This window comes from Hyperoodon ampullatus, assembly GCF_949752795.1.
Source record: "Hyperoodon ampullatus genome assembly, chromosome: 19".
Classification (NCBI taxonomy): domain Eukaryota; kingdom Metazoa; phylum Chordata; class Mammalia; order Artiodactyla; family Ziphiidae; genus Hyperoodon; species Hyperoodon ampullatus.
In genome coordinates, this window is record NC_136932.1 from 5,654,924 (window position 1) to 5,673,426 (window position 18,503).

Below are 18,503 nucleotides of genomic sequence, written 5' to 3' on the forward strand. Positions count from 1 at the left end.
TCCACGCTTTGGTGGAAATCCTTCGATGTTTCACCTTGGCTGATAAATTAGTTGTCCCTCAGTATCCGAGGGAGACTGGCTCCAAGACCCTGCTCAGGGTACCAAAATCCTCGAATGCTCAAGTCCCTTATATAAAATGGCGTATATTTGCATATAGCTGACGCACATCCTCTAAATCATCTCTAGGTTACTTATAGTAACTAACACAATGTAAATGCTACGTAAATCATTGTCGGGCTTGCAGCAAATTCAAGTTTTCCTTCTTGGAACTTTCTGGGATTCTTTTTCCTGAATATTTTCTTTTTTTTTTTAATGATCAGCTTTTTAAATTAAATTATTTATTTATTTTTGGCTGCGTTGGGTCTTCATTGCTGCACGCAGGCTTTCTCTAGTTGCGGCAAGCAGGGGCTACTCTTTGTTGCAGTGCGCAGTCTTCTCATTGCGGTGGCTTCTCTTGTGGCACAGCATGGGCTCTAGGCGCACGGGCTTCAGTAGTTGTGGCACGCGGGCTCAGTAGCTGTGGCTCGTGGGCTTAGTTGCTCCACGGAGTGTGGGATCTTCCTGGACCAGGGCTCGAACCTGTGTCCCCTGCATTGGCAGGCGGATTCTTAACCACTGCGCCACCAGGGAAGTCCCTTCCTGAATATTTTCGATTTGCAGTTGGTTGCATCTGCAGATGTGGAACCTGTGCATATGGAGGGTTGACTATATCCACTTCTTAACTGGGCCTTCAGACCTTAACAATCTGGTCTCAACACACCTTGCTTGCTTTATCCCCTGTACTCCCCAGTATCCAAGCTAAAGTCCAGCCAACTTCTCCTATTTACTCCAAAACATCCTTTTATCCCATGCCTAGGCAATGTTCTCACCTCTGTCTGAAATGTCCTCCTATGGCCTCAAACTTTAAGACCCACTTCAGTTGTCACTTCCTCAATTCCCTCTAGATAGTATGTTCTACCTTCTCTGTGCTTCTAGACAACTTTATTTTTCCCTGGGTTTCACTAATTTTTACACTCTATTAATGTTACAAGACTGTCACTCTCAACCAAGCTAAAGGTCAAGGGTACATGCTTTCTCTTAATATAAACAGCTCATTTACTCATTCAATGAATATTTATTAACTGCCTACTTTGTGCCAGGTATGGTTCTAGGGGCTAAGGATAGAGCAGTGAACAAAACACAAAGCTCACATTCTAGTGTGAGAAGGCAATAAACAAGGTCAATTACATCTTAGATGGTAATAAGTATATGAAAAATATAAAGCAGGAAAGGCAAGGGAGGGTATTTGGAAGAGGTTGTGCGTTTACACAGGGTAGCCAGAGAGGAAGGCATGATGGAAGATGATATTCAGTAAAGAGCTGAAGGAGATGAGAGAGGAAGGCATGTGACTATCTGAAGAAAGAGTGACCCAGGTGGAGGGAACAGCAAGTGAAAGGACCTGAGCAGACACATGTTGGGTGTGTTTGAAGGACAGCAAAGAGGCAAGTGTGGCAGGAGGCGGGTGAGTAAGGGGGAGAGTAGTCGGAGCCAAAGTCAGAGAGCAGTCCCGGGGGCCAGATCCTGCAAGCCACAGTGACGATTTTGTTTTTACTCCAAGTCAGGTGGGAAGTCATGAGAGGGTTCTGAGCAGAGAAAGAACAGGCTCTGCCTCATATCTTATCAGAATCGCGATGGCTGCTGTGTTGAGAACAGACTTAAGCGGGGGAAGGCAAAGCTTGAAACTGAGGGACTAATTACAAGGTTACTGCAATAAAAAAGTGAGATACGATTATGGCACAGATTATGACTCAAGGTGCAAGTTGTGGAGATGCTGCAAAGGTGTGTGATTCTGGATATGTGTATATATATATATATATATATATATATATATATATATATATATATATATATATATATATATATATAGAAGGGCAACGGGATTGAAGACTGATTGGATGTGGAGTGAGAGAGAAAGAGAGGAAGGCTGTAGAAGAAGCAGGATTTGGGTGAGGGAAATTCAGGAGTGTGATTTTAGACGTACGTTTGAAATGCCTGTTACACATCCAAGTGGATATGTCTCCTAGGCAGCTGAATATATGATTTTGGAGTGAGAGGATGATCCCAGAAGAAGATATAAATTTAGGAGTTGCCAGTGTAGAGATGGTATTGAAAGTCTCGACACTGAAAAAGATCACCACTATTCTATATGCCTCCTCCCACACACCTCCTTCACTGGTATGCCTAACTCCAGTACTCCCCTTGCAGATCTGAGGCCATAGTCTGGTAGAAGAGGGCTGGGGCTCCCTTGGCTTCTTAGCATATTCGCACCCATTTATTTAAAATTTCCAGTGTTTTGGGGAGGTTTTCACATTAGACCAAAGAATGTTAGTCATCTCCATCTCCATATAGACTGGAAAAAAAAAAACATCCCACCTCAACACACAAAAAATACAATCAATTAAAACTATTTAAAAGTTTTTCCCGGAGAAATTCTGTGAGGACTTGTTGGCTAAAGTTGCCTGTAAGTTAAGACAGACAGACACACAACATGAACACTGAAGAGAGCGGACAAAGTGCTCAGCATAGGAGAATACCCTAAAGTATTCCTATTCCCGGTAAAGGTCCCTTCCGAGACTTCCTTTGCCTCAATCCTTCATGAACCCCCAGAAGATGCTAGAAGTGACTTAAGAAGGCTGGAGAGAGGGCCGTTGGGAAGGAACTGTCGGTAGTTGGCAATGCTTCATTCCAGGGAGGTGGTGGCAACAACTCCCTAGGCAGCAGACATCATGGATTTTCCTCCCTCGGGGAACCAGAGGTCCCCTCCGTTTCTGGCCTGGATCCCTTAGAGACAAAGAACTTCATTCTCTCCCATACCAGTGTGGGGCTGCTGGGGAGTGCTGGGGGTGGAGGGTTAGAATTCTATGCCCAGGAAACACCCATAGGCTCAAACAGGAGCCTGCATCCTGACTGGTCCAGGAGGCGTGCGGGGCCGCTGGGCCCCTCCGGCGAGGGCCAGGCCGGTTGCCAAGGTGCCCGGGGAAGGGGGTAATCCAGCGCAGGCCGGGTACGTGGACCGCTCGGTACACTTCCACGGAGGGCGCATCTGCCTCCCGAAGACCCCTTCCTTCCTCTCAACTCCATTCTCTCACGCTCCTCTCTCCCGAGGAGCCTCCGCATTCGCCTTCTACCCGTCATGGCCCCAGCCTTTTCTTCACTCCTCCTGACCCTCCCCCGGCTCGCCCCTCCCCCGGCAGCCCACCTTCACCCCGCCGCTCCGCGGGCTCCTCGGTCCTCGCCCCTCATCCCCGGCCTCCCCTCGCCGGCCCCCCGCGCCCGGGGCCCCCGCGGCCCCTCGCCCGCCCTCCTCGAGGCGGCGGCGGCCCCTTTCACAATAGCGCGGCCCGCCTCCCTCCTCTCAGCTCCCGGTTCGCTCCCGCCCGCTTCCCTCCCGGCGCATGCGCCCACCGGTCGGCGGCGGCTGCGGCGGTGGCGGCTCCGAGCGGCTCCGTTTTTTTTAAAGGGAAACGCTGAGGCGCCGGGGGTGACTGTGGGGGAGGGGGACCCCGAGCCCGGAGACCCGCGGGGGAGGCGACAGACCCCCTCCCAGAGTAGGAGGGCTTTGGGCGGACCCATCCCTCCCACCCCCTCCTGAGGAGGAGGGGGGGGAAAATGGAGGCTCGGGGCGGCTGAGGCGAGCTCCGGGGCGGGGGGCCGGGGCGGGGAAGGGGGTGTGTGGGGTGGGGAGACGAGGCGGGCCCGGCCGGGCCAGGGGGGGCCGAAGCGAGCTCCGGGGATGAGCTCGGGGGCGGCTGGGTGCGAGCTCCTGCCTCTGAGGCGAAGGCGGCGGCGGCGGCAGCAGAGGCGGCGGCGAGGCCCCCATGGGCCGGCGGCGGGCCTCAGCCGCGGCCTCCACTTCTCCGCACGCCGGCGGGATGGCGCCCGGGCCCCGGAGGAGCCGCGCTAGCCAAGGCCTGCTGCCGCGCTGCTGAGACGAGCCCGCCAAACTCCCCTCCCCCTCCTCCGTCCTCGACCCCCCGCACCTCACCCCTTCCCCACCCCCTCCTCCGTTTCGGTCCCCGGCGCTGCTCCGGACCACTATGACCATGAGATCCGCAGTGTTCAAGGCGGCCGCGGCCCCTGCCGGCGGCAACCCTGAGCAGCGACTGGACTACGAGCGAGCTGCGGCGCTGGGCGGGCCCGAGGACGAGCCCGGGGCGGCCGAAGCCCACTTCCTCCCCCGGCACCGTAAGCTCAAGGAGCCGGGGCCTCCGCTGGCCTCCTCCCAGGGCGGGAGCCCTGCGCCCTCCCCGGCCGGCTGCGGCGGCAAGGGCCGGGGCTTGTTACTCCCGGCCGGGGCGGCCCCCGGGCAGCAGGAAGAGAGCTGGGGCGGCTCGGTGCCCTTGCCCTGCCCGCCCCCGGCCACCAAACAAGCTGGCATTGGGGGGGAGCCAGCGGCAGCCGGAGCCGGCTGCAGTCCCCGACCCAAGTATCAGGCGGTGCTGCCCATTCAGACGGGCTCTCTCGTGGCGGCGGCCAAAGAGCCTACGCCCTGGGCTGGGGACAAGGGTGGGGCGGCTCCCCCAGGTGCCACCGCCTCGGACCCGGCGGGACCCCCACCACTACCTCTGCCCGGGCCGCCACCCCTCGCGCCCACCGCCGCCGCCGGGACCCTGGCGGCCAGCGAGGGCCGATGGAAGAGTACGAGGAAGAGCCCTCTCGGGGGTGGCGGCGGCTCGGGAGCCTCCAGTCAGGCCGCCTGCCTCAAACAGATCCTTCTGCTGCAATTGGACCTCATCGAACAGCAGCAGCAGCAGCTGCAGGCCAAGGAGAAGGAGATCGAGGAGCTGAAGTCAGAGAGAGACACGGTACGGGAGGGGTTAATCTGCGTTCGGGACGAAGAGCGAGTTGTGCGCATGCTCGGGGGAAGGGGGCTGTAGGAGGTTAAGGTATCCCTGGGTTAGGGGTAAGGAGGTTGGCCACCAGCGAAAGGAGTCTAATTAGCTGCCGGGTCCTTGGGAGCCAGGCCCACAGACACGTTGGGTTGGAGGGAGGGGTTAAAGGGCAACCTCCCAGGGGGAGGGGGAGGGGAGGTTTCAGGTGCCAAAGGGTTAATTTAAAATGACAGCCTCAGACGTGCGGGAAAGACGTTTAGAGTGGGAAAAAACCTGATTTGTGAGGGGTTGAAAAATGAAAAGGTGGGATACCTATGGGGTGGCTTTATGGAAGGGGTTAACTTAAAGAGCTTTGCGTTAGAAATGTATTCTGGAGGAGAGGGCCATAGCAGCTGTTGCTCTAAGCACTGCTGTAGCATCTTTAGACAGAGTCGTAGGCCTTTTCATTGGCAGAGGGGTCGAGGTGATTCACAGTGGAACCCTATTACAGCTTTTTAAAATGCTATTAAGAGAATCATCACCTTTGATTTCAGACAGTTTTTCATAGGAATCTGAGTTATAAAACATGACCTGCTAACCAGCTCCCTTGTATGAGCATGGTGTTTAGAGGCTGGAAGGTTTTTAAGGCATCAGGGGAAATTAAGCTTATTAAATGTATTAAGTAGACCAGAATTGTTTCCCCTACATTAGCATCTTAAGGTAGTAGGGAAGTCATTTATTATTTCTTTGTACTTCTGAGGAGCACGACTGTATAGGGTTGTTTTTACCGCAGCAGTAGTTAAGGGCACCTTAGGTGTTAAAACATATTCCTCCAGATATCAGGAAAGCTGTGGTGGTGGGATATTACCGTGCTAGCGTACCTTACAGCTGCCTAAAAATAAACATGGTTTCTACAATTGTTGTGTTCGGGCTGCAGCAGCCTCTCTCTCTCTCTCTCTCTCTCTCTCCCTCTCTCCCTCTCTCTCTCTCTCCCTCTCTCTCTCCCTCTCCCTCTCTCTCTCCCTCCCTCCCTCCCTCTCCCTCTCCCTCTCCCTCTCCCTCTCCCTCTCCCTCTCCCTCTCTGGCGTTGTGTGCGCCAAGGGCTGAGGAGGAGAGCACAGGGCTGTTCATTTTGTTTGCTTTCCAAATGAATCTCTCCAGGCAGCGACTGTATTATTGGAGAATGCATTCTGCAAGGTGGAATGGGAGCTGGGGCCGGTCTCATTAAAATATCTCATGGTGTTGATTTGTGGAAGTTACTCAACATGGAGGTGGCACTGCTCAGCTACTGTACTGCAGTCTAGGGGTGTGATGGTACTGTAATTACAACACATCGTGTCCTTATTTGGGGGGGGGGGAGGCGGGAAGAGAACGACCAGTGAAGGAGAAGAAATCAAGGAAATGTCACCCACAAACCGTGTTTAAGTAATGTTAAGGCTGTGGATCAAAACAGAAGGAGATGAAATGACAGTGTGGCTGACAGGGGGGCTCTCTGCTGATTGTGGAGGTTTCTGTTCAGTACCTGAGGTAATGGCCCCTTTGCAGACTTTCCTAGGCAGGAAAAGCGGGGTGAGTTAAGGATAGAGTGTCAGTCTGAACTTGGCATTCATTGCCTCTGTTGTGTATTGCAGTCTTAGCGATGCTTAAGCTTGTTTCTCTTATTCCAGTTGTTGTTTGGCCTCTCATGAAATCTATGCAGCTAAGTGGATGTAATGAATTCAACATTAATATCACTGTCTAACCCAAATAAAATTCTTATTATAGGGTGTAAGTAGCACATTTGGCATCTTTTCTCAGCACATTTTAATGTGAACTTTTCAATGATAATAGACTTCCATTTTCTGTTTATGTGGTCCTCCCTTTAACTAGAATTAAAAGACTTTTTCAATATTCAGACAAATAGGTATAATTTTTTTGTTATCTCAGATGCAAAGCAATATGTATATTTGATGATTGATGGGATTTATGGGTACTGGTTCTTTTATAATTCTTCCAAATTGAGTGTTCATTATTTAGGTGGCACCTCCCCACCCCCACCCCACCCGCCTTCAAATAACACTGCAATCCCTAGTGGCACTGTGATTGTGTGAGCTTTTAATTCCTTCTCAATGTACTGTCTGGACTTTGTCCTCGTGTATAGTGTTTTGGAGTGGAAGTAGACAGGATAGTGTTTGGAGAACCTTAGGGCCTCCTAAAAGAACATTAAGGTTAATTCTGGAAACTCCCAAACTGACTTGGAGCCACATGGTTAGCAGTAGCAGAGGCCATGCCATTTAAAAGGCATGTTGTGGCCCCTCCCAGTGAAGAGGATTTTCTTTCAGAAGAATGAAGTACAAATTCCCCCATGCCCCTCCCCAACTAGTTTAGCCCCTAAAATTAAGCAGTGTACCTTGTCTTCTCTATTGTGTTTAAGAAAATCTATTCAGATTAATGTCTGCCTGTTAAAAATAAGTTGAATTGCTATGGTTCATGGAAAGAGGCAGAAGACCATACTGATTCACAAATGGGGCTAAGCACCCGTGTTTAATTTTTTTGTTTTTTAAGTCTGCATTTTGCCATTCTCTCTTTTAGCTCCTTGCTCGGATTGAACGTATGGAAAGGCGGATGCAGCTGGTAAAGAAGGATAACGAGAAGGAAAGGCACAAGCTGTTTCAGGGCTATGAAACTGAAGAGAGAGAGGAAACGGAGATATCCGAGAAAATTAAACTGGAGTGCCAGCCGGAGCTTTCCGAGACATCCCAGACTCTGCCTCCCAAGCCCTTCTCCTGTGGGCGGAGTGGAAAGGGACACAAAAGGTGTGCTGATAACTTTGTTACACTGTCTGGGCGTGAGGTCACTTGTTTCCAGTGACTGAGAGTAAGGGATTAGGACCTATGAATTTGTTTTAATAGAACTATGTCTTGAATCATGAGGTCTTCTGTGCTGAGAAACTGTCTTGAAACATTCTTGCGCAGCCTATGTACGTCTGTTAGGAACATTTTGGTCACAATAGTAACTACAGAATGCAGAGTACATCATAAAGAGAATGGGCAACAAATGTGACAGCTGAGTTTCTTAAAGAAAACTATAGCCCTTCACTTCAAGTTAGGAAGTGTTAAATTCCTTCATTGCATCAGGCACTGGTAGACATTAAAATGTAAGCTCTAAGTGTCCTTGGACTCAAAGAGATTAGTCTAGCTATAAGGATGGCATAAGTTTTGAAAACTCAGAATTCAACTGCAATAAAATATGCAGATAGACAACAGTGATACAAACTATTCAGAGATTAAAGATTATTGTGCGTTAAAATAGTGCAACTTTAAGGAGGAGATGGATCTTGAAAAAGAAGTATAGAATTTAGATTGGTAAAAAGGAGAGGAGATGGCATTCTAGAAGTGTGTGTGTGTGTGTGTGTGTGTGTGTAGACTGGTGGGAGAAAGAGAGCCAGAAGATAGCAAGAAAAAAGAAATAGCGATTGTAATTAACATGGTATAGGTTTTGGGGGGTAGGAATAAGAGACTGGTCTCTGGTTGACAGGAATGAAACAGGCCACAAAGTAGAGGCCTCTAATGTTAGCTAAAGGATCTTGAATAAAATAGGAACCTTTTTAGATTTAGTAGGCAGTAGGATACTAGTAGAGGTTCTTGATCATGGAAACTCACTTGTTCAACAAACATTTACTAAGGGCCTATTATATATACCGTTAAGCATGAGGCTGTTCCTGCTCATGACAGCCAAATGAACCCAGATATCTAGATACTTGAATACTGGTTATTTTGAAGCAAGCTAGTTCTCTTGCCCCAAAATGTAATCAAATTAGATTTTATTCAAGAGTCAATAAATTCTATACTGTTTTCTTCCCTGTCTAATAGGAAATCCCCATTTGGAAGTACAGAAAGAAAGATTCCTGTTAAAAAGCTGGCTCCTGAATTTTCAAAAGTCAAAACAAAAACTCCTAAGCACTCTCCTGTTAAAGAGGAACCCTGTGGTTCCTTATCTGAAACTGTTTGTAAACGTGAATTGAGGAGCCAGGAAACTCCAGAAAAGCCCCGGTCTTCAGTGGACACCCCGCCAAGACTCTCGACTCCCCAGAAGGGACCCAGCACCCATCCCAAGGAGAAAGCCTTCTCAAGTGAGATAGAAGATTTGCCGTACCTTTCCACCACAGAAATGTATTTGTGTCGTTGGCACCAGCCTCCCCCATCACCGTTACCATTACGGGAATCCTCTCCAAAGAAGGAGGAGACTGTAGCAAGTAAGGCATAGAGAACACTTGCTCTTATACCCTAGTGGTGGCGGTCAAGCTAACAAGTGTGAAAATGCCTTTGGCATTTTTAAAAAAGTGCAATCAATAAAGCAGAGTTCTGTCAAGAATGAGTAAGTTAACAGCCAGAGACAGACACTGTGCAGGCATTGCAAATAGATGGAATTACAGCAAAATGTGCTCAATGTATTTGCCTGCTTACAACACTGGGAGATGTGTTTGCCAGTAAGTTGCTCATCACAAGAGCACCAGACTTGGGGGTGTAATCTCCGGCAACTTGCATGCCCTCTGAAAGAAGGGTTTTCTGTGCTGTGAAATGCATAGAACTTATACTTTGCCATGCACGACTGTTCCTGCAATTGATATTGTGTGAAACCTGGGAGGGTGGTCTTTGGGTGTTCTCAGGGGCCAATGGTAATTTTTGGGTTGGGGAGCCAGCTTGGGGTGGGGAATTTCACCTGGGCCTCCGCTCTTTAACTATATAAACATTTATCTGTATCTCTATGTCCCGGTCTGGGGGGCAGGAGGAATCTGCCAAAGACCAACAGTCTTACTTTACCTTACGATACTTCACAAAGGTTCTAAATGTGAAGAGTTTACTTGGATTGCAGTAGCCCATTGGTTGTTCATATATTTAAATAAAATGGTCTACAAACTATTTTTCAAACAATAAGGACTATCTTGGGATATCTGAGCTGCTTGGGATGGGTGTGGGGTATGGGACCTTGGTCTTCATTCCCTTTTTTTTCTTCATGGCTTCCACACAAAGGGGCTCCCCTATCTCCTACATCAACCAGTAACTGGAATGTGCCTTCAATCGTGTAATGTTAGTCTGTGACAGTCACAGCGGGTGCTCTGGGGTGATGGTGGGGAAGCCTTGGATAGAGTCACAGCCCTGAGTTTCTGATGCTGTGTCTTGCCCTAGTAGGGATGGGGATGGGAATCCATTCCAGTAAGACAAGAGCATTCTCCAGGCTTTGTTTGGCTGTTCTGGTGACAAAATTAAGTGGGGGAGATAGATTACTCTTCTTAATTATCTAAAATGCATTAGGCCTTACACTTGAGTACATGAGATAGACCAGGACCCTGATCTAGGTTCAGGTTTTTTGTCGGTTCAGTCAGTTGAACAGGTTCATCCTTAATGGTTAACCTTCTTGCTGCCATGGCAATGCTGTGTAACAAGAGAAACCGTGAAGCAATTTCCCATCCGGGATTGGGAAATGGCTTAGTCCGGAGCTGTTCTGTGTGACTGGCTATTTTTGAAAACCCCTTCTGCCCTAGTACAGAAAATTCCAAACACCTCTAATATTGTGGGCCTAGCAGTACAGAAAGAGTCTGATTGGGGGGAATCCCAGTCCTTTGAGGACCCCGAGTTGTGAATAAACGTGTGAATCCTTATTCTTGATGCCCGTATCTCAAGAGGAAGTCTCAATGGCTTGTTCTAAGGAAGCCAAAGTCTTTGTGCATGTTGTTCAGGCTGGACCAGCAAGGTAGTTTGTTTGGAGGGAGGAGGGAGCTGTTTAAGAAGACTACATATGTAAGTTTTGAGAACACTGATCTTTTATTTGAAAAATAGGGTCAACTTTTACTCACCTGCCATGTTCTGAGTTTAAGGTTTGATATCCTTGGCCATCAACTGTTGCAGGGAAACCACCCTAAATAATGAAGAAAAGAAGTCGTCTCAGTGTAAAAAAAAAAGTGGTGGGCTTATTTTCTTTTCTTTTGTCTGTTGTTCCCTCTTCCCCTCCCCCAGAGAGAAATTCTCAAAAGAACAACTCAAAAAACCAAAATGGCTTCCTAGTGAGAACTTCAGTGATGATCCTTTCCTCCATTTTGGGTATGGGCTTTTTTTCTTTTTACACTGAGGTGATTCTTCTTTCCTGCATTATTTAGGGTGTCTGATGCCATCAAGTGTTGCAGGAGAAACTTCAGTCTTGGCTGGTGAGTAGAATAGGAATTGTGCTGGCTGGGCCTGGGGTGGGGGCTGGTGGGATGGTGGATGGTTGGGAGCTGCATTCCCCATCAGTTGGATGGGGGAGAGTGAGATTCCTTGGCGTATGATTACACTATAGACTTCAAAATGACTACAAATTTCAGTTGTTTTTCAGGAACTGCAATAGCATCCATTATGTGAATTGTCAGGTATTGGTTTAGGGTTTTTTGTGATCCTGTGTTTGGCAGACCGCAATGGCATTTTAGGTTCTTTTTAATACCATAGCAAGGACACTGAATATGGCTTCAGGTGAGGCCATAGAATGGATTCCTATCACATGGTAACTTTGTCTTATTTGGGAGAGATCTCTTGTCCTAGTGAATAGTAGGTTGTGTGACCTTGGATTTAAGGGTGGTTCCACCCCTCCTCCCTTTCTTTTTCTTTTTCTTTTTTCTTTCCAGTTCCTTCTTGGAGGGACCACTCAGTAGAGCCTCTAAGGGACCCAAATCCTTCAGACCTTTTGGAGGTAGGTACCTAAGACCTGTCAGTAGAAGGGAGTGAGAGACAAATAGAAATGGGGCTGTTACTTGAGTATGTCCTTGTAACTGTATGGATGGGTTAAATAGAACTTTGAAGCAAGAGGTAACTTGAGAGATTATCTAGTCCAACTCCTTTGTTGTATATATGAGAAAACTGAGGTCCAGAGTGGCTAAGTGATTTATTAAAAAATAAATAACTAGGGAATGTTCAAAACAAAGCTAGATTTCATGCTAAGTAGAAAAGTTAGCGTGTACCACTCAGCAACAGAATTATATATTCCAACCTCATTTGACTCTTAAAAGTTGGATACTTACGGGGCTTCCCTGGTGGCGCAGTGGTTGAGAGTCTGCCTGCCGATGCAGGGGACACGGGTTCGTGCCCCGGTCCGGGAAGATCCCACATGCCGCGGAGCGGCTGGGCCCGTGAGCCATGGCCGCTGAGCCTGCGCGTCCGGAGCCTGTGCTCCAAAACGGGAGAGGCCACAACAGTGAGAGGCCTGCGTACCGCCAAAAAAAAAAAAAAAAAGTTGGATACTTACTTTAAACTCAGACTCTTATAAAGTAGAGAGGTAGGGAAGGTTTGTGGCAGTCTCAAGGGTTGTTTCAGTTTGATGTGACTTTCACCTTGGAAAATGATAGAAAGGATTTTGGAATATGGAGATTCTACAGGGTAGGGGTGGGGAAAGGAGTATGTGTTTCGTTGATTTTGTTACCAGGAGGTTCCTGTGCTATCCATAGAACTCCCAGACTCAGGTGGGACCTGAAGGTGAAAGATTTTACATTCCTGGAAGCTGGAAATGAGTATACATGTGTCACATGGTGATAAGTAGCTTATCAGCTGCTATTCTTTACACAGAACCTGGATGACAGCGTGTTTTCTAAGCGGCATGCAAAACTGGAGCTGGATGAGAAGAGAAGGAAAAGGTGAGGCTAGAGATGTCCATTCTGGGGACAACTGAGCCCTATAGGACCCTGACCTCTCTTATCTATGCTGCGGGGAGCCCTGGAGCTCTTAATACTTTTCAATTACTGGCTTCCCAATTGGTTGAGTATCAAGAGTTTGAAGTGGTTGTTGTTATACACATTTGGCCTCTTTTTCTTCTGGGGAACACCAACACATGATCTAGACTGCCAGACCTATACAGCTCTTCCCTAACCAAGCAGGCGGTTCTCTTTACCCCCCTACCCCTCCCCACCCCCATCCCCCGTCTAGAAGACCCAGCAGAGATCTCCCTAGCATCTGGATTGTGTGAGTTGCCTTTATAGAGCTGGTTTTCAGTAATGTTGGGTTTGTTTGTTTTGTTTGTCTGGTTTGTTTTTCCCAGATGGGATATTCAGAGGATCAGGGAACAAAGAATTTTACAGCGACTGCAGCTCAGAATGTATAAAAAGAAAGGAATTCAGGAATCTGAGCCCGAGGTTACCTCATTTTTCCCTGAGCCAGATGATGGTAAGTTTTGTTTATCTAAAAGAATACAGGGCTCCAGGATACAACTCGCTCTGAATGAATGCAGTATTTTGGAACAGGTATAGTTGCTAGACATTTTCCATCTGTGTCCCTAACAAGGTCCCATTTGGCTTTCTTCCGTAGTTGAAAGTTTGATGATTACCCCCTTCTTGCCTGTTGTAGCATTTGGACGACCGTTACCAAAACTAACTCCACAGTAAGTGTAAAGTTTTTTTCCCCCTCCTCTCTCAGGTAGTAGTCTGTGCTTCACCTCCCTTCCAGACTTCATGAAAGCCTAGATATAAGGTGGAATCGCTGGCTTAGGGATAGCCATGGCTCTTTGACAGAAGTGAGGCTGCCTGGGCCACTAGTTTTTGCAGTGATAAGATTCCCAAGCCAGGAATTAGGAGGATTGCTTTTTGAATTAGAAATAGATTATTCAATCACTTTAATAGCACACCGTTGCTCTGGCTTTGAGGCAGGAAAGACACTCTAAACTTGGGACTTGGGAGTCAGGGCTCTAGGAGTGGTGAAGGGCATAGTGGCTTCTTCTGAGTTAGTCTCATGTCCATACTGAGTTTCTTCTAGTCTTGCAGGTTGATTTCCGTATCCTTTTTTGCCAGGAATTTTGAGCTGCCCTGGTTGGATGAGCGTAGCCGATGCAGGTTGGAGATCCAAAAGAAGCAAACACCTCATCGGACATGTAGGAAATAGCTGTGCTGGCAAGAACCTTCTGTCTTCAGATAGTTGTAGCATGCCATTCCCAGAGAGTGGCAGAGACCTGTATATGTGACCGATGTCCTCATGTATGTTATCATTCGCTGGTAATGCCCTTCCATACTCCCCTGATCTTGGTTTTGTTTTCATCACTCTGATTTCACAAATACTCTTTCACTGGGCTAATTGTGAATTATGGAGGGTGATTGGGATTTCTTTTCCCTTTTTGGGGAAATGAACTCTCAAGCTAAATCTATAGGATGGCAGATTTGGAAGCTTCAGGGGTCTGCTTCTCTACATTTGCCTATGTTAAAAGAGTGGAAGGGCTCTCTTCATTAGACTTTTGGAAGATGAAGCAACCCCTGCCTTTAGAGCTGTGCCTGCATGGCACTCTTCTTGCCCTGGCATACCCTTCCTTATAGTGTGAGTGTAGTGGTTTTTACCCGAAAACAAAACAAAACAAACAACCTCACCATGAGCTTAAGGACCAGATGAGGAATAACAAGTGACGTGATGAAGCAAGTCATCTTCACAGGGTAGAAAAGAGGTTGGAGAGTTGGTAGATAAATATCTGAAAAGACAGTTCTCTTAAAACTATCCTGTGATATAGCCATGTGGGAAGGGATGTTTGGCTGTGATTATTTTCTTAGTTAATGGATAACTGAATTTCTTCCCCCACCCCTCAAAGAATAAAATCTTCTGAAAAGAGAATGAGGATGGTAAGTTTGGGACCAGTTATGGCTCTAAACAAAAGCCGTTGGTGTTTGGGGATGGCATGCCAGATCCTGTATAGATGTCTTTGTGTCACATCACTTCTCCAGTATTCCTTAGTTGGGTTTTATCCTTTTAGCTGAGCTCTTGGTGGTGGGATAGAGATTTAGGGAGGGTGGGGGTGTGTGTGGAAATATGTGCTTCTTTTGGCTGGCAAATGTCTACATCTTGAAACAAACAGATGTACCTAATGAGCTTCTCCGTTCATTTTGTAAAAATAGATTTGTATGTGTACCATCTTAGTTCCCCCCTCCCACCCACCTCCCACCCCACCCCCATTTTGTTAAAAGAATTTCAGGACAGCACTCCAGGCCACTTTGGTCTCAGTGTAAGATCCCTGTAACTATCTGGAAGGAAAATAGAGCCAAGACCTCTGGTCTTAAATATATAGGAATTGCCTTTCTTTAGTCTTCAGGACTATTGTATGAAAACAAGTAGGGGTCTAATCTCCTAGAAGGTAGGGGCTTTTATCCTTGAAGAGAATATGTCCCCAGATTATTAGCACTTTTAGAGGAGAAGCCAAGGTATGTAGGGTGTGTGGCCGGCCCATCAGTGGAGCATGAGAGAATGGGATACCACTGTGGGAAGGGAAGAAAAAAGTTCCTCAGGGGCCTCCCACTGCTAAAGCTTTTTGTGAGATGTTGATCTGTGCTCCCTGAGTTTGACTTTTTTTTTTTTTTTTTTTTTTTTTTTTTTTTTTTTTTTTTTGCGGTAGGCGGGCCTCTCACTGTTGTGGCCTCTCCCCTTGCGGAGCACAGGCTCCGGAGCACAGGCTCAGCGGCCATGGCTCACGGGCCCAGCCGCTCCGCGGCATGTGGGATCCTCCCAGACCGGGGCACGAACCCGCGTCCCCTGCATCGGCAGGCGGACTCTCAACCACTGCGCCACCAGGGAAGCCCCCTGAGTTTGACTTTTAAAGGAATTACTCCGGCAGCACATGTAGTATTCTTGGATGATCTTGCTGCTCTTATTTCTCCTTTGTGTGTGTATGTGTGGCTATGGGTTTTCATATGTAACTCCATCTGCTTAGGAGAGTGGGCTCTCCACAAGGGAACCTGCTGTGAACTTCATTGCAGCAAGAATGTAGAGAGAAATAGGACTTATTCCACTAGGGGCTCTCATCTCACACCTTAAGGAGAGGAAGGAGATTTCTAGAAAAACTGGGCCAGATTTTCTTTGTTCTCCATCATTTTAATATGGCAAGCTGTTTGGCTTTCCTACTCTGACCTATGTTATGTTCCTTTATAATGTGCCCAAGAAGAAAAAGACCAGTCAGTGTCTCTTTTATTCCTTGATTCCTCTCAGTTTCTTCTTGATTTTCAGCATTTGTCAGACTCCTAATTTGGCTATGCATTAGCAAATTTAGCCTTTATGTTTGTGCCTGTCCAGCAGACTCCCCAGATTTTGAACTTGAGTTAGACTAAGAGGAATCCATGGGTGCTATCTGGCCAGACTTAAGTGGATTCTATTTCCTTGGTTCTCCCTCTACCTAGGACCTCTTATTTTATTGTCCCCTCTTCTAGTTCAATTCTCCTTTGATTTGGATATGTTGAAGTTTTGTTGAGAAGGAGGTTGGAGAGTAGATTAGCAAAGTTCCAAGAGCAAAATCACAGTGTGTTGAAGTGTGGGGGGGAAATTAGTCTTATTTTTTCCCTACATGGGATACAACACTGTGAAATTCAATCTTCAACTGAAGGACCTGCAGTTCTCCTAAAACACAGTTCTTTCTTTCCTTAACAAAGTTTAAGCTAGTGTTAATAAATTAAAAAGAGAAATTGCTTGTCTGTCCACTTCAGCTTTGTTTTATGCCCATTTCATATTGTTGTCTGTGTTGTAATTCATACTTTTGATACCATTTCTGATGTGTAAAATTGGTTGTCTTGTAAATATCTTATAAAGAGTTCAATTGTAAATAAACTATTGTGGCTGTTAATTTTGAACTTCTGCTTCAATTTATTAGATTTATTGGGAAGCATTAAACAATTCTGCTTGTATATTTTAAAAGACTAGAAAAAGAAATCCATTTTCACAAAATGGAAAAACGCCATTTTCCCTTTTATATGAGATATTAACTTCCATTTGTGTATGAACACAATGTATGTTTCATCCCTCTTTGTCCTGTGTTCTTCCTTACACATAATTGGCAACTTTAAAAACAAGAGATGATAGGATACTTGGTGCCTGGTGTCTAAATTAGTAAAACCTCAGTTGGAAAGACCTTAGAGGTCATCTAGTCTGACTCCAATACATGATTTCCCTTTGACAACATTCCAGACAAATGAAGTCCAGCTTCTCCTTTAACACTTTGTTTTCTCCTATACATTTTTTTCTAAATGTTAGAAAATTCTTCCTCGTTGACAAAATCAACTTCTTGTAACTCGAGCCCACTGGTTCTTGCTTTGCCTTCCACAGTGATGAAAAAATATCAATTCCTCCTTTCCTCATAGTCCCTCAAATAGTTAAAGTTTGCTGTGGCAATCCCAATCTTCATGGTTAACATTCAGAGATTTTACAATTGTTCCTCAAAAGAAAGGATCTTGAATGTTTCAGTTCTCTGGATGAGTGAACAATTTGCTCATGTCCATTTAAAAATTGAATCCAGGGGCTTCCCTGGTGGTGCAGGGGTTAAGAATCCGCCTGCCAACGCAGGGGACTCGGGTTTGAGCCCTGGTCTGGTAAAATCCCACATGCCGCGGAGCAGCTAAGCCCGTGCGCCACAACTACTGAGCCTGCGCCCTAGAGCTGGCGAGCCACAACTACTGAGCCCGCGCACCTAGAGCCCGTGCTCCACAACAAGAGAAGCCACCGCAATGAGAAGCCTGCAAACCGCAATGAAGAGTAGCCCCCACTCGCCGCAACTAGAGAAAGCCCACGCGCAGCAACAAAGATCCAACGCAGCCAAAGATAAATAAATAAATTTATTTTTTTAAAAATTGAATCCAGACCAAACAACTGAAAGGCAAAGTGGCAGACTATCACTTTCCTTATTTAGACACTAAACTTGGCAGCTTTACTATATCAATTTACTTTGAGATAGATAGGATTCTCTGGGTCTTTTTTTTTTTCTCTTTCTGTTAACACTTATTAGATCACACATCCTCCATTTTGCACTCAGGCAGTTGGTTTCCGGAGCTGTATTTACAAGTTGTCACATTTGACCACTTGTTTAACCAGTTGAGATCTGTTTAGATCCTGATTATGTCTCTGAAGGCATTCAGAATACCTTCTAGTTTCATATTGTCTATAAATTTGATAAACATCAGTATCCTTAACCATAGCATTTGTAAAAGCATTACACAGGACAGAATCCTGTGCTATGATAGTGACCTTTCTCTGGTGTGTATTATTAAAATGTGTACTGGCGTAGGTGCACTAATAGCTTACGCTTCTTATATGTTTTTATTATGGTACAAAACAAATATACCGATTTTTTTCATTGCTGAAAAATGTGCTGCCAAAATCTCAGCGTTCCCTCATCTACCCGTCTGGCATGCCCTTAACAAGAAGGAAATCATGTCAGGATATTGAACCAAATGCCCGTTCCTATGATCATCTTTTTTTAAATCGGTTCTAAAATCTTGGTAAGATTACCATCATACCAGCCTGCACTTTGGGAGAGGTGATGGCTGGGGTGGGAAGACACGTGAAGAGGGAAGAGTAAATAAGAATACAGGGAAGACACTGTAGTGCTGCAACACTAAATCCTCGGGCTTCACTACGGACAACTGGTTTCTCCTCCACCCTTTAGCTTAAAATGGGCTGGTGTAACAAATCTGATGCAGCACAACAGCTTCAGAGGTTTCCCTTGATTCGTGATTTTACCAAGCAAACGAATTCAATCAAACGATCTGCTTCAAACGTAGGTAGAAACGAAAAAGAAAATCATGAAACAACTCCAATGCCGCAGTGAAGCTGTGACAGGTCAACGATATCCACTCGGAAAGCCCAAGATGGCCGGGCGTGGAGCCGAAGGAGGCTGCCCGAGTGCAACTCCCCCCTTGCC

General features: G+C 46.6%; 1 protein-coding gene across 2 annotated transcripts; it reads left to right on the forward strand.

Moving 5' to 3' along the window:
• Positions 1-4,076: 4,076 nt before the first annotated feature.
• MSL1 (MSL complex subunit 1) lies at positions 4,077-13,726 on the forward strand (the record flags this gene model as incomplete). Of its 2 annotated transcripts, XM_079724522.1 has the most annotated exons (9): positions 4,077-4,844; positions 7,422-7,645; positions 8,702-9,084; positions 10,987-11,034; positions 11,488-11,552; positions 12,422-12,489; positions 12,891-13,015; positions 13,157-13,229; positions 13,636-13,726. In XM_079724522.1, 9 exons carry the CDS (start codon positions 4,077-4,079, stop codon positions 13,724-13,726), a joined length of 1,845 nt encoding a protein of 614 aa, XP_079580648.1. The 2 variants fall into 2 exon arrangements, with proteins under 2 accessions (XP_079580648.1, XP_079580649.1); XM_079724523.1 differs by lacking the exon at positions 10,987-11,034.
• Between the last annotated feature and the right edge of the window lie 4,777 nt (positions 13,727-18,503).